At 27.5% G+C, this 15,575-nt stretch overlaps 1 protein-coding gene across 1 annotated transcript; it reads left to right on the top strand.

The window, feature by feature from the left end:
- Window positions 1-2,598: 2,598 nt before the first annotated feature.
- LOC111036371 (histone-lysine N-methyltransferase 2A-like) lies at window positions 2,599-7,517 on the top strand. The gene is made up of 7 exons (XM_022318378.1): window positions 2,599-2,944; window positions 4,293-4,375; window positions 4,439-4,757; window positions 4,829-4,953; window positions 5,020-5,209; window positions 5,281-5,498; window positions 6,415-7,517. Exons 2-7 carry the CDS (start codon window positions 4,313-4,315, stop codon window positions 6,559-6,561), a joined length of 1,062 nt encoding a protein of 353 aa, XP_022174070.1. The 5' UTR covers window positions 2,599-2,944; window positions 4,293-4,312; the 3' UTR covers window positions 6,562-7,517.
- The last annotated feature ends 8,058 nt before the right edge of the window (window positions 7,518-15,575 follow it).

The following is a 15,575-nucleotide window of genomic DNA, read 5'->3' as shown; positions in this document are numbered from 1 at the left end:
ACAAATAATATTAAATAATACCTTGTGTATTTAAGAAAATATCAATACATTGTTATGAATCATATACCTAACTCTTTGTATTCAACTATTTATAAGCACTATAAAGTGTAAATTGGTTCTATGTTATAACTTACGATTGAACATAATAATTGGTGTAAAATTTGTAGGTACTGAACTTAAAATTAAATCCACTTAATAAAAATAATCAATTAGAATTTATCAATTCTTCATAAAATTACAGAAATAACCTCATACGAAAAATACATTTAAAAAAGATTTTAACAATGTGTGTACTATAAATAAATGATATTACTAGTGGATAATAGAAACAATGAAACTCTTATAGTTGTGTAGAAATAATACATATAAAGTGAAGAAAACTCTACTCTAAAATTTTAGTTTGGTACTTAAGTTATTTGTTACACATGCATAATCAATATGAAATATTAAGTGTACCTCCTATAAAATTACTGTGATTTAATTATGTATTATTTTAAATTTTTCTTTGAAGTTATATAAGTAATATTAAATATTTGCATTTCACATATTTCTGGCGTAGAAGCGTCGTACAATATTCCATGTGTGCTAAGACTAAATGCTAACTGTGGCGAGTTTGAAATAACTTATAAAATATGTACTGATGACTACAGTGTATTTATTGAATCTATGGAGGTAAGTTGTGGTGAATAATAGTGGAGTAATTTACGATCCATTCCCATCGAACTGAAGACGAATATTACGTTAACGTTTCAGACGATTTATTTAGGCAAATCCACCTAACTCAATATTATTAGTTTATAATTATGTTGAGCCTTGTTCAGTCGTAGTTATTATAGGTACTTAGTGTTTGCATCATTATTCCCGGTACAGCATAAGATAATATATACGCAGACGCAACTTTAGGTTTATCATTTCAGGTACTTAAAAATTTAGTTTGGAATCGAGTTCAAATGTCATGAATCATGATAATCGGCTTGACGAATTTTGTGCTCAACCTGATTCGTGCATTCTCAAGCGCAGGCCGACGACGTTACGACGACGACTGCCTTAAAGGTAGAAAAAAAGAATAATAATTCATTTTAGTGCAGATTAAAAATTAAAATGTTGATAGGTAATTATTTGTTTAAGTATCCCTAATCCGTAAGTTATATTGTACCAAAATAAACCTTTATTTTGTTAAAACTGATTTAACAGTTATAATAAAAACAGTTTACTGAATTATATAGGTATCTAATAAATATCATGATAATAATTGTATGTTATAGTTGCGTTGTAGCTCCGCTGGTTGAATTTATATATCATCAAAATTAATGCTGTTTTCTTTTTTAGTTTAGCATTTGGGTTGGTAAAAACTTTTATCCCCCCTCAATTGGAAACTGAAATGACGCCATTACTTGAACTATATATTTATTATGTAATGTGTGTTGTTCATGTACCCTCGGCGTCTGTGAGCGTCGAGGCCCGGTTTCAAGGTTCTTATGAATTAACGTCTATACCAGAAATATTTGGTATGCAATTACAACGTATACATATAGTATTTATTTGATATTATGAGCAACAACATTTTTTTAATTTTCTCCTAAACATTTTGCCGAATTTTGTTTAACACACGCATGTGACAATGATGAATAGTGAGTTGAGGTTGTGACCTAATACGCTAATAGTCTATGGAAGGACACAAGTGCCCGGTAATTGGGAATGTACGATGCATAACATATTTAATTTATTTACACACTACCTATTACGTAAAATTTTTATAAAATGATGGAGATTTGAATACCCATAGCTTTGGTGTTGTTATTTACAATAGCAGCGTGCATCTAATTTATAAAGATATTGGTGAACAATATTATTCCCAAATCTCAACACTGGGATTTACTTATCAAAACCCACCTCCAACAAGGGGAGGTGACAGTCACCCCCTCGATACGTGAGTTTGGCGCCGCTGCCCCGCACTACTATACATTGAGTCACTCGGTCACCGAAAAAGCTCCCAATATATGCTCGGTTTGCAACACTTATTGTCTATTAGTATAAGGTCTATGGTTTCAACATTATGCTGAGCCTCCCCTGCCAACTCCGTGCCGAGTCTCCGGAAAAATGTGACCAAATTGATCAGCTGTTTGACTGTTGCTTCTATTGTGTTCTGTGCATAGATCTTAAACTACTAGACATGTACTGACGTACTATGTACACGAACATCATTACCATAGGATATGTAGCCTGTCATGACGACAAAATACAAAAGGTAGGTACTCTATATTATGTCTAATTTTACCCTACTATCTCTCACTAGTAACCGTGAGCACAGTGATCGAGTACCTAATCAAAAAGTGCTCTCCATGTTGTTACGATTTCCATAAACTAATTTCTCGTCTAGTTGTTGTGTAACAAGGTCCATGATTTTTCTGCACTTATGTAGATACAAATTACCCCGCAACATCGTAATATGGAATTTGTATTATCTATTACGCCGGTGATACTTATCATTATCATGCCACCCGTGTACGCCAGTGTGCACTAGAGTTGCAGTCAGATGGACTATAAGATTCTTTCAGTGATAATGTCTGATAGGTACCAAGTGCTTTTGAGTTAATATCTTATTATTTTTTAATTGATTGTAATAATAGTTGGAACGCACCAATAAGTCATTGGCTTTTGTTATTATTATACGCCTATACCTATCATCTATTTATATACGTGTCTATTATTTTATTTACCTAGATCTACATTGGTGTTATTTTGAGTTTTTACTAATATCGATTGTTGTGAATAATTAAATAATGTAATTGCCGACTGCAATATACCATTAAATGCAATAAAATATAATTTATCAATACCTATTTATTAATAAAGAAACATTTCTCAAGTATCAAAGCCATTACTTCTTTTTTTTAAGACCAGACAAATTCATTGGTTCTTTAACGTATACAGGAAGTAAGACGTAAGTAATTTGCATTTTCAACATGATTGTATAACTAGTTTTTTTGCTGTTTGATGTGTTAACAAATTATTACTAGTTTATATAGGTACCTAGGCATATGGCTACAGGTACCTAATAATTTATTAGTAATAAATAATCATACAATAATTCTTATTAGCCTTTTCACTGCTACACTATTTATTCTCTGTACCTGTCGGCTATACAAAAAGCATTTTTTTAAATTTTAAATTTAAATATTGAGATCTATATCTTCCAGTTAAGTTTAAAATGATGTAACCCAGGATTTCTTAAGATTGTAGGGTAATGATAATATCATAAAATAAAAGAATGTAATAGTACGTCTGGAGCAGTAAAAGAGTTAGTTACTTACAGAAAATTATTAAATGCTCTATCAATAGGATTTTAGGAATTTCTCTTTATGAAACAACTTTAGTAAGTTGTAAAGTACTAAATAGTTATTACAAACTGACGTTGGTTACCTATCATAAGAAAATATTTTGTTAATGTGATTGGTATAACTTAATTGATTTACCAAGTTCTTTAGTTTTTTAATCAAATAATTATTGGATTTAAAAAAAATCAATCACTGTTCTCAAAAAAACTATAACATAATTTTAAGTATTAAAATTGACCATATATCTTATTATTAAATGTATTTTGTCTAATTACCATTTTTAAGCTGCAATATCATTGTATGTTTTGTAAAAAAATAATATGTAATATTTATGTAAACACATTAAGAGGGAGTTACTCCGATATTTGTTTTATTGTCTAACATGCGCATAACATACCAAAGTCAGCAGACCACGTTTAGCTCTGTAAATTTATAAATTAGAGTTAATTAACCTCTGATAAAATTTAAATTCTAGATTATTCAATAATTATAATATAAGTTTTTTATTAAATTTTAATTTTAAAGCAAGTTATGAGTATTGTAAGATGTACAAACAATTTACAATTTTAAAATAAGCATAACTCATTTTAAAATTAAATTATAATAAAAAGCTTATGTTATTACTGAGATAATAAACTTACCTTTACATTTTATAAGAGTTCAATTCACTCCAATTTTTAAAATAATTAAGGTAAACTTGATCTATCGAGTGTAAAATTTGCCACGTTATACTTGTGAGACAGACAACAAATTTCGGGGTAACATCCTCTTACGACCATTGTATATTATAATGAGTTTATAAATAAACCAATAGAATACAATTAGATTTTAAATATTAAAAATATTTTCATGCTTATTAGCTCTTAAAGTTTTAGTATATAACTGGTTACATACTTATTTTACATCTGTCCTATAAACTATATTTATTTTAATCATTTTGTAAATTTGTTTAAGATATATTTTCATCAATAGCAATGCCGAAGAAGAAAATAATTGACCTTGTTGGACCTGTATCCGATAGACCTCATAGAAATATGGTTAGTATTGATTTACCTATGAAATTATGTATATTACTTTTACTTGATTTTTTTAAATTATAGAAAGCAAAAGTAGTATTTGATCCATCTGATATTCATATACCAAAGAAGAAAAATAAATATTCTTTTAAAAAGAAAAAACCCATAGCAGCTACTACTGTAAAAAAAACTACAAATGGAAGTACAAAAAAACAAGATACCACAAGGTCTGTAAATTCGGTAACTGAATCATTGGATTCTCTGTCTACTGAAATCAAAACCATATCTCCAATACATTCTACAGGAAAGAGTGTAACTCAGAAAACTTCAAAAAATTGTTTTATTTGTTCAAAAATTTCAGGAAATACAGAATTGATTGATTGTCCAATTTGTTTGATCAAAGGTAGTAATAATCGTTATAGATAAATTAAATTTTCTTGTTTTTTTTTACGATTGTTAATTCATTTTGTATAGCTCATAGACACTGTTTAATAGTCGTTGAGCCCATGTGGAAATTCAAATTAGATATCTGTCCTTGGTTCTGTAAACAATGCAGAAAAGAAAATTGTAACAAATGTCTCAAAGATGAATCCCAGTCGGTGAGCTCAGTACAAATAATTATATCTGTTCATAACTATAAAATCTTAATTATTAAATTTCATTAGAAAATACAACGTCGTTGCATAACTTGTGAAGTTGGTTTACATATCATTTGTTATGAATCATATGAAATTAAGCCATTACAAAAAATATCAAATGATATGTATGTATGTTTCCCTTGCTTGACTTTGGCTACTCGAATTAACCCAGAAGAAGAAGAAGACATTGTAGGAGCAGTAAATGATAATGCTGATGGTAAGACTGGACCTCTCAAATATATCATACCTAATTATCAACTATATTAATTTAATTAAATACGTATTTAGATGATGTTGAGTCATGCTCCATGAGTATTGTGTCTTTATCATCGGACAAAGATGACACTGATTCAAAAAGTAATGGATCTAATAGTTCAGACTATGAACAATATGATGAAATTCTAAATAATGAAATTCCAAATATATCAAAGTGGACTAAAGATGAAGTATTTGGTTATTTAAAAGAGGTTTTACCCCAAAATATTATTGATCAAATAATCAAATATGTAAGATATTACCTGCTTATTTACAAAAAATAATTTTGTCATATAGTTTTACTTTATACAATAAATAATTTATCATTACAAATAAGATAGGTATGTGTGTACCCATCTGCTGTACAGTAGGATCACTGTGGATCACTAATGGATAGGTTAAATTTTAATTTAACAGTATATCATTGTATACAATTATACAAAGTATACCATTCTGATTGGAGATGGTCTGGTTATAATAGATGAATTATAATATTTCTTTATCCACTATATTTCATCATATATTTTTTGATATTGCTATTGAAGTAACTTATTTTACTTTTAGTAGTACGTAAGGTTGAACTAAGTTTTGCTCAAAACATTTAATTTATTATATTATTTATTATAATAGTGTATACACCATATCTATAATAATGGATTATTGTTATTAATTATTGAGTCAATATTACATTAACCACCTTTACTGTTGAACAGTGTGAATAGGTTCATGGTTTAAATTGGTAATAGCTTACAATTAATCTAAAATATATATTGAAAATGTCATTGTGTACTTATTACTTAATTTACTTAAGTAAAATGTTTAAATCCCAAAAAATAATGTTTTTGAATTTCAACAAAATAACTAATATTCCTGTTTGTTAAACAAGTTTGTTTTCTCCCTGTCAAAATATCTATAATTTTATCAAAATGTGAACTTAAAATGAGTATTAAAAAAATGTGGTCTTGCTGTAGTGCGGTTGTTGGACGCAAATTGACGTTGTAGGCTCCTAGATAGGTACGAATCAACTGTAACTCTCACACAAACCCATTTGCCCATGTTGTCAAGGGTAAAAAAACACATTATTGTAAAATCAATACATTCATCTCATTACTCCTATCAAAATCTAAAATAGATAACATTGTACTAAGAAGTATTCTATTATTTTAGGAACTCGATGGCCATGCTTTTCAATCACTCAAAAGGGAAGAAATTGTATCAAACATGGGTTTGAAACTTGGACATGCCCTGAAAATTTACAAACAAGTGCGAATTTTACAAACTCAAAGTACAGTTAGTCGTATATTTTGGGAATAATTATTATTACTCCTAACATTTGATTGTCATTGGATGATATAAAACTGTGTTTATGTTTTTTTTATATCAAGTGTGAGTTGGGTGAGTTTGATACCTGTTTTTTAAAAACGTTTGAAATATTAATGCAAATATATATTATACAAAATACTCCATATTTACCAATAGTGAAATAATTTACTTAGTAAACTTACTAATAATTTTACCAAATTATTCTCAGTATGCAAATTAGTTTTATAAACATATATTCCATAAGAGTAATGCTCGAGTATATTCATATTAACGATTAAACTAATCAATTTTATACCTACTAATTTATGCTGTCATGCGCCTACAATCCGCCACCTCCGCCGTTATTGCAACGAAGCCCTAAGTCAAAACGATAGCTGTTGCCCAGTGACCACGTGACTACATTTTTTTTTCCGCTGGACGGTCAAGAGTGCCCGGTCACAGATATTGTCCTATTTTTTATAAAGTACATTATTTCCCCAAACATGGAGTAGGGCCTCGATAGATAGCTACCACCGCTGGTTTGCAGAAGGGTCGACGTTGGTAGAGGATGGTGATGTCTTTGTATAAAATAAATATGTAACATTACTTGAACTATATATTTATTGTGTAATGTGTGTTGTTCGTGTACCCTCGGCGTCTGTGAGCGTCGAGGCCCGGTTTCAAGGTTTTTATGAATTATTATTACTATTATACCTTCATCATGCTTCATGATTTCTATTTCTATTACACTATTACAAGAACAAAATATAGAAAGATTCATAACAAATAAATAGGACTAAGGCGTTACTTATTATCAGGGCTCGGGACTTAAAGCATTCTCTTATTTTTATGGATTGACTTAAAATGTAGTGGAGTGCTATGGAAGTGTATATTATTCTAAAATTTGAAAATGCTTTTTTGTCAACAATTTTTCAAAATAATGCTTATTTGCAGTTTTCTCCTGCAAAATTGTTTTTTATAGAATTAAAATTAAAAACAATTCCTATCTACATTGTCGCATATTTACTTAATTAATTCATTTTTTTTTCAACTATTTGTTTATATCGTTTAGGTACATTTTATTTTTCAGAAAATCACTCTGAAAATAAATAAAAATAAAATGTGATGTTTAATGTTTTTTGTAATACATAGATGAAGATATAATTGTTTATTTTTTGATTTTTAGTTAGAATTTTTTAGTTTTTTTTTTTAATAAATATTTTTGCTTAAATTTAAGTTTTTTAAATGCTTATTTGAGTGCTTATAATGATTTTTAAGCGCATATTTTAATGATTTTAAGTGCTATAAATCCCGAGCACTGCTTATTATATTAGCTAGACCATTAAGAAATGTTTGTTAAATTTAGTTTTATATTATCATATTATACTGTATTATTTAACTACACAATTTTTTGTACATCACTTAATTATAGTATTCTATAAACAAATAAAATAAAATATGTATTTCTCTTTATTAATATTCTAGGTATGTGAGAAATGTATTTTATATATTGTAATTATTTAATTTATATGAACTATTTAATAAATGTATATTTAAAATTGTGAACACATGGGCCCACACACAAACATGTTCAGTGGGGCCTATTATCTTCTTGAAGAATAAATAAAAAAAAATATGCATTTTATGTGTTCATCATTTTTCATCAATTATCATTTCAATCAAAACCGTATACCACCCGTCATTAAAGGGCGAGAAGGGCGGCTAGAGGGTTTCTAGCTAGGGAAGAAACTAGTGTTGTGTCCTAATTGTCTTTCAATTATGTGTTTGATAACGGCGGGTTATGTGTAAATTGTTTCTAGAAGTTTGTAGGGTGACCAACACTGTGTATGGATACATGTAAACCACTAGTACCTTAATTTTTTTAATGAAAGCTCGGCCAGAAAAAAACAGGTAAAATTGAGTAAATGTAAATTCTGTCAGTGAAGAAAATCAATACAATTATGAATTAATGCGATATGTTATTACATAAAAAACCATATTTTTTATAACAATTACCGTCCACATTAATTTATAAATACCCATAATGAACCAAAAAATATGGACTAATAAAAAGTTATCTAAAAATATAAAATTACTAATTTAAAAGTACAAAATGTATAAAACATAAAATCATAATACTACTGTATATTATATGTTGTCCGGCGTATTGTATAGGCAAAATATGTACTTTATTGCATCGATCAATATTGTCCATAATCAGTGGTGTTTTAGTAAAAAAAAACTATTGGCTATACGCACATTAGTAATTTTAAGGCTATGATACAAATATACAATGAATATTGTGATTTTATAAAATCAAAACTTATCACATTCTAGTATTCTACCCTTAAAAAAACCAAGAACCATTATTTTACAAAGCTCTTTCGATATACTTTCACAAATTCATAAACAACAAAAATTCGGTTTTTTGATACCCATATTTTTAATATATTTTTTTGTGTACTTAGCAATGTATCATAAAATATAAGCTACCTATTTAATATCCTCACAGGTTGAACATCATAATAATCTTGGCAAATAAATGATTACTCTTGTGATGGCGGTGACATGAACATACTAGTATTTATAATCAAAACAGTAGATATTTTAACTAATAAACTGGGCTGCAAAAATGTCGCTCAGAGAAAACTTTTTGTCACCTAGTAGATGATATAATATATCATATTTGTCCCCCAATTATTAAATATTATTTACTTGGGACAACGATTTTAGTTATATTATTTCGTTTGATGATTTGAATTTGGATATACAAATAACTATTGAGAATAGAAAACCCACCATGTGACCATTCACCTTAGATACTTAATACCAATGGAAAAATACAATGCAAGATTGCATTTTATTCCACACGACAATGTGACATGTTTCATCTAGTCATCAGCCATCCCGGCGAATATCTACTAATTAATTGTTTTCGATTTTATTTTAGTCCTTATTTCAACAATCTATTAGCTACATATTTATTTCACTTTGAACTATTAAACAGTTTAAGCCAGAAGCTAAAATATACATTTTTCTTACAGCACACATTATATTGAACTTGTCGTTGCCGTTGGGGAGGGGGAGGGGGTCCCCCATGCCCACAAAGTTCATTTAACCCACACATAAACATGGAGTATTAAATTTCTATTTTTCATAATCTACAAAGTACAGGCTACCTCACACTAAATAGTATTAATCTTGAAAATATTATCTATGGTTCATTTATTATTTATAAGGTATGGATAATGTTTAGTTTACAAGCTATGAACAATTTAGTGGGACGGTAATTAATGTAAGTGTACAAAAATGATGATAATATTATGATAAGCATCTATTTAATATTTTCACAAAATGTCAAAATGTATTAATATATATATTAAACCAATCAATAAAAAATGAAATGAGGAAAAAACAGTTTACAAGTCTTAAGTGTCTATACACGCATTACACACTTTTTAATTTGAACTCACTAAGAATTTTGGACTACACAAAGTGTGTCACACTACATATATACAATTTTAGTCCCTGGTTTAAATGTTCCAGTTCCAACACATACGACGACCTTCATTTTTTGGTAAGTATAAAATAACTTAAAATCTAATATTTTATATCTGAACTTAAACTTAATACAGTTTTTTCAATAACTATAATATATTACAAATTACAATAGTACTGTTTGAAGTATATACTTACATATAAATATATAATACCTATAACTAAAAAATTAACAGTAACTAGTAATAGTTAATTTTTTCAGTAAAGTCATAATTATTATTGTGCTTTTTTCACAGTCATTTTGTCCTTGTTCACTGCTGAGGAAATCTCTTATTGGTGATATATGAGACGCTAATCTGAACTTGTAAGAAATGTAAGAAAAATAAGATTGATGTAATGATTAATGTTAGTAGGTGCAATTGAGTTACAATTCTAGATACATTTTTGGTTAGGCAGTAAAAGTAAATGTGAAATAAAATATAAATAAAGATAAATAAATATGGAATAAATTTTTTTTTTTGATTACCATAAAATTATAAAGCATAAATTCTAAAAGATTTTTTCCAACTAGTATGATATAAAATTATATACAATTTTAATCCAATTTGATATGATTTAGTTAAGGTATTAAATCAAAACAGTGAATATGACTATTGCTTTAATATTTTATTATAGTGATTTACAGTTTCTTAGAATAACTTTATCATTTGGCGTTTTACGAAGTAATTTTAGTCCACACTTGGAAAAACCTACTTCATTAGAGTTTGCTTGGAGAAGGTATCATTAGATTATTTTCGGAACGTATATTGTAATTAAATAGTGAGTTGTATAGTTTTACAGATTACTGACGCGTCATTTATGTAGCACACGGCAAATTGGCTTAGGTAAACAGAACACCAGTCTAGTTCGAATCGTGAAGTAGAGACAACAGTCATCTTTATATTTTAAGTAACATTATTAATTTTATTTACCATAGGTTATAATAAATAATAATAATTCAATTTGTTTCAACTCTTACTCCGCTACTCCTGTGATCTTCAATTTATAAATACGGATGTAAAAGCCGGTTTTCGTATACTACAACAAAATAAATATCATCTCAAGTCCACACATAGCTGAGTACCTAATCATCTGAACAAAAAATATTCATTAAAAAACTGTGTTTATGTAGTTTTTAGATTTTTGGTTACAGTAAGAACTACTTATTTATGAGAAACCTTGTGATACGAGGCTGCGAAGTGATACCAAATTTGAAATATAGTATGCAAACGTAAAGCTGTGCAAAGATAATATGCATTTACAATGTAACAAATCGGCCCATATTCAGTCAATTGTCAATCTAAACATCAGCCCCATTTTGTCAAAAATGCATATTTTCATTAGTTCGTGGTCGAACGATGTAATCAATTCTATATTAGTTATTTGTACACATTTAGTAAGTTTTTTTATAGTTAAAACTTAGTTTCACACTGTTTCGTCTAAAATTGATTGCTCCATTTGGAAGTACTATTAAAGATTTAATCATTTATATTTGAGATGACATTTATTATTCTCATATTTAAATGTCATGGCTTTGATAAGTGTTGATTTTATTTAATCGAAATACTATATTATGATGAAATGAAATGCATATGATAGAAACTTAGTATATTAATATTATTTTAATAATAAGTAGGTATATCGGTATGGTTTTTTATTTTATCGTAATATAGTAGGTATTAACATTTAAGAAAACCAAAATTTATCAAAGCGTTGACATTTAAATAAGAGACTAATACAAGTTATCAAATATACATATACTGTTAATTCTTTAATAGCATTAATATGTCACCAAGCAATTAATCATCGATAAAATGCTTTATAAAAACCCATAGCGAAAAGCAAAAAGCTTTTAGTCTAAACTCAGTTCGTAATCGTTAAACATTAAATTATTTTTGTGGTTTGTATTGTTATATTTTCTGCTCTCATGTGTATCTACAGGAAGACAACAATTGGTTTTACACAATTTTTATAACGATAAGATCGATACTGGTTTTGTTTAGGTAAGGTGACATTCTGTGTTTTCGTTGACAGTTTTAGTCTGTTATATAAAATATGTAATTTATTTTTAAAAAATAGTTATTTTTTTATAATTAAACGTGTAATTTAACCATGTTTTCAGACTTAAAAATCTTGGTTTATAATAATTAAAAATTGATGATAGGTACAGAACTTATCTGTTATCTACATCGTGTTAAAGAATAAAATAATATTAATATTTTGGCGGGTTTGAAATTATGTGTGAAGTCATCACCTTCTAGGCACAGAGATTTCCTTTAAAAACTTACCTGTTCAATGAAAATGTTGTTTTAAAAATTGAGCCACTGACATGCCTGGTAGCATTGGAAAAAAACTTAACGAAGGAAATGAATGAAATGGTTTAAGCAACTGTTCACATCATGTGCTTCATCAGCTGGCATTGAGAAAACATTTTCGACGTATGGACGTATGGTATAGTTCAGTATTCGGAAAGTTCACTAAAAAAATGAACTCGTTCACGTTCACGTTCAGTACTTAAAAAAGGAACTCTTTCACGTTCACGTTCCTGTTTTTTTCAAACGAACGCGTTCACGTTCACGTTCGTTCAAAAAATGAACGCGTTTATTGGGCGTTCATTTAATTTTTTTTTCCCAAGTAATTACTAATTAAATTTAAATTCGATATCATAAGAACTATAATAGAAAATATTATTATAATATTATTAATTAAAATATATTTATTAAATGGTAAATAAATTAAACGTCTTAAAAATCGATCAAGTTCATTAAAAATATAAACGTCGTTCACGTTCAAGTTCTATTTTAAAAATACGAGTGACGTTCATGAACGACGTTCTTTCCAAACACTGACTATAGTTCATACAAAACTAAGAAAACTAAACATTTGAATAGTTGTAACAAATAATCAATACTGTTGTGATATTTAAATATTGTGTTACTTATCAAGTTGATATAAATTTATAAATTTTTTTTTTTTTTATGTTGGAGTGCAATTAATTGCTATGTTGTGTAAATTCCAAAACTTAGAAGTGAGAAATACATTAAATTACTTTACATCATGATTTGTTAATTGTTATGACTAAACATTAAGTTATATATTTTATTATTCTGTTGAATAAGTTTGTGTTGTAATTTGTAAATAAAATTTTTAACAAATATATTACCTACAGAACTACAGAAGTAATAGAAATTAGAACTATAAAAGTATACTGTTAGTAATTTGAATAAGTAAAATTATTATTATAAATGTTATAAATTTCAAATTTGTTTATTAAATCAAAAAATAATAATAAATAGGAGTTGCCAGTAGATATGAACTTATAACTTATATATATATATATAATTCCAACTTAAATTACTTCTGTAGTTTGGTAGGTAATATATTTGTTTAATATTTTTTATTTACAAATTACAACATGAATTTGTACAACAGAATTACAAAATGTGTACAAAATTTAAATTATATTTTTCTATTTTAACTGTTTTTTTATGATGTTTAATTCATTTGTTTTAAACAAAACATGATTGATTAATATGTTTGAAACATCTCAACTCTGGTATTTTATTTGGGTTCTATTCTTAAGAAATTTACAGTAGGTACTTTTGTCCATCGCCAACATGACATATTTTACTATTTTATAATCCAAGCTGAAATCAGGACCAGACATGTTATTTGATTATTTTCTTCGAACTTTTTTTTCAGTCTTAGTGCGCCATAAATTTTAACAGTTGGTGTTTGCACTAATTCATCTTACTTCTCTTTACAGTAGAACGTGTACCTACATAAATCAAAGTTCAGTGCACCAACATGGCAAAAGACAATACTCCCAAATATTCGGGTTGTAAACGTACTAATAGCTTGGACCTCTCTCCACGGAAAGTCAACAAGAAAAGATACATCCCAATCGCAAATAATGATGTCCCAAATTATGATAACATGAAAAAAATTGGCATGGATCTCAAAAAGGTAAAAAAAAAATTATATAAAATATAATATATATATATATAAATTAATTATATAAATTATATGAAATTGACGATTATAATAATTTTGTGTTCCTAGATAAAATCACACCATGCTATTGAAACATTTTAACATGTAAATCATTCCTGATAAAACTATATTTACAGCCCTCATCAAGCTAATTTTTGCCAAACAAAACATTACGTAACATTACTACCAAACCCTTCTATTTTTATTATATGGCTATGACTACATCTATAGTAATCGTAAAAATAATAATGCATCATATTATACATCATTAATTAATATTTTACCAAAATTAAACGGAGTTGATGTTTAAATCCATTTAAAGTAAATAAATATAATTTTAATTTTTTTTGTTCTAGACTACCAACGACACGGCTTCTTTTCAGTCCCCTTCTTCTAAGTCTTCATCTCAGCCCTCTTCTTCTAAGTCTTCTGCTCAATCTTCTTGGAAAGATCGTATACGGCCATCACAGGAAATTCAGAAAACGGTGAAAAAATGTCAGTGGGATCACACATACTGCAGAGTTCCGACTGTACCTTAATATAATTTATATAGGGAATAAGTGACATAGAGTAAAATAATTGTTGTATAAAATATATTATAATTAAAATACTTCCAAAATTGAATAAAAATATCCCCCCCAAAAAAATTAATATTTTGTTAAAACACGTTTTTAAGGTGTTCGGTTGTATGTTAAATTGAATTAAGTTAAATTGTTGTATTCAAATAAAAATTATGATAATATTTTATTTGATAATTTTATTAATTATTATTTTCTAATGTTATGAACGATTGATTTTTACAACTAATTAGTCAGTCGAAGTTACATATTAATAAAAAAATCTTAAATTAATTTAATAAATAGTTGGTATTTCTATTTCACATTCATTAACTTTTATAGTAATTTATGTAATTTATAAAACAGCCTATTGTATAATGAATACACTTATTGCCTAAATATCAATAATTACAATAATGAGCACCTACAATGTAAAAGACAGCATATTTCTATTAGAAAGTGGCTTAAATATTTAAAATAAGTTTTTTATCACTGTGACTTAGTTTAATTTATTATATGTTTCAAAATATTAATGAATATGTGCTCTGATATATTGAAAAACTTTGAATCTGGACCACTAGATGTTTATGCGTTGTGTGTATACACTACACAATGACTATTGTCCATAAAAATGTTTGTCAGGTGTTAGACTCAAACGTACAATATTTGTGACAATCGTGAATTTACACAACTGCAGTCTACACTATGAATAATTAAACAGCCATGAAATGGAACATTTCGCATGAAATGTTCCCCAGACATAACATGATGAGTATAAATTCAAAAAAAAATTTTGCGTTTTTGTAAAATTCCTTTTGGTCATTAAACATTAAGTATGTTTATATTTTTTGAAAAACATAATGTTTAAATGTCACATAATATATTACATATATATTTAAAATTGGAATTTAATTTTAATACAATTTTTCAATATGAAGT

The sequence above is a fragment of the Myzus persicae genome, unplaced genomic scaffold (assembly GCF_001856785.1).
Source record: "Myzus persicae strain clone G006 unplaced genomic scaffold, MPER_G0061.0, whole genome shotgun sequence".
Classification (NCBI taxonomy): Eukaryota; Metazoa; Arthropoda; class Insecta; order Hemiptera; family Aphididae; genus Myzus; species Myzus persicae.
Note: the sequence above shows the minus strand (reverse complement) of the source record. Positions and strands in the feature narration are given on the sequence as shown.

Coding starts and splice junctions, on each gene's coding strand:
- LOC111036371 (XM_022318378.1), top strand. CDS start 4,313: ATGCCGAAGAAGAAAATAATTGACCTTGTTGGACCTGTATCCGATAGA. Junction 4,758..4,828: donor TCCAATTTGTTTGATCAAAG/GTAGTAATAATC, acceptor CATTTTGTATAG/CTCATAGACACTGTTTAATA. Junction 4,954..5,019: donor TCAAAGATGAATCCCAGTCG/GTGAGCTCAGTA, acceptor AAATTTCATTAG/AAAATACAACGTCGTTGCAT.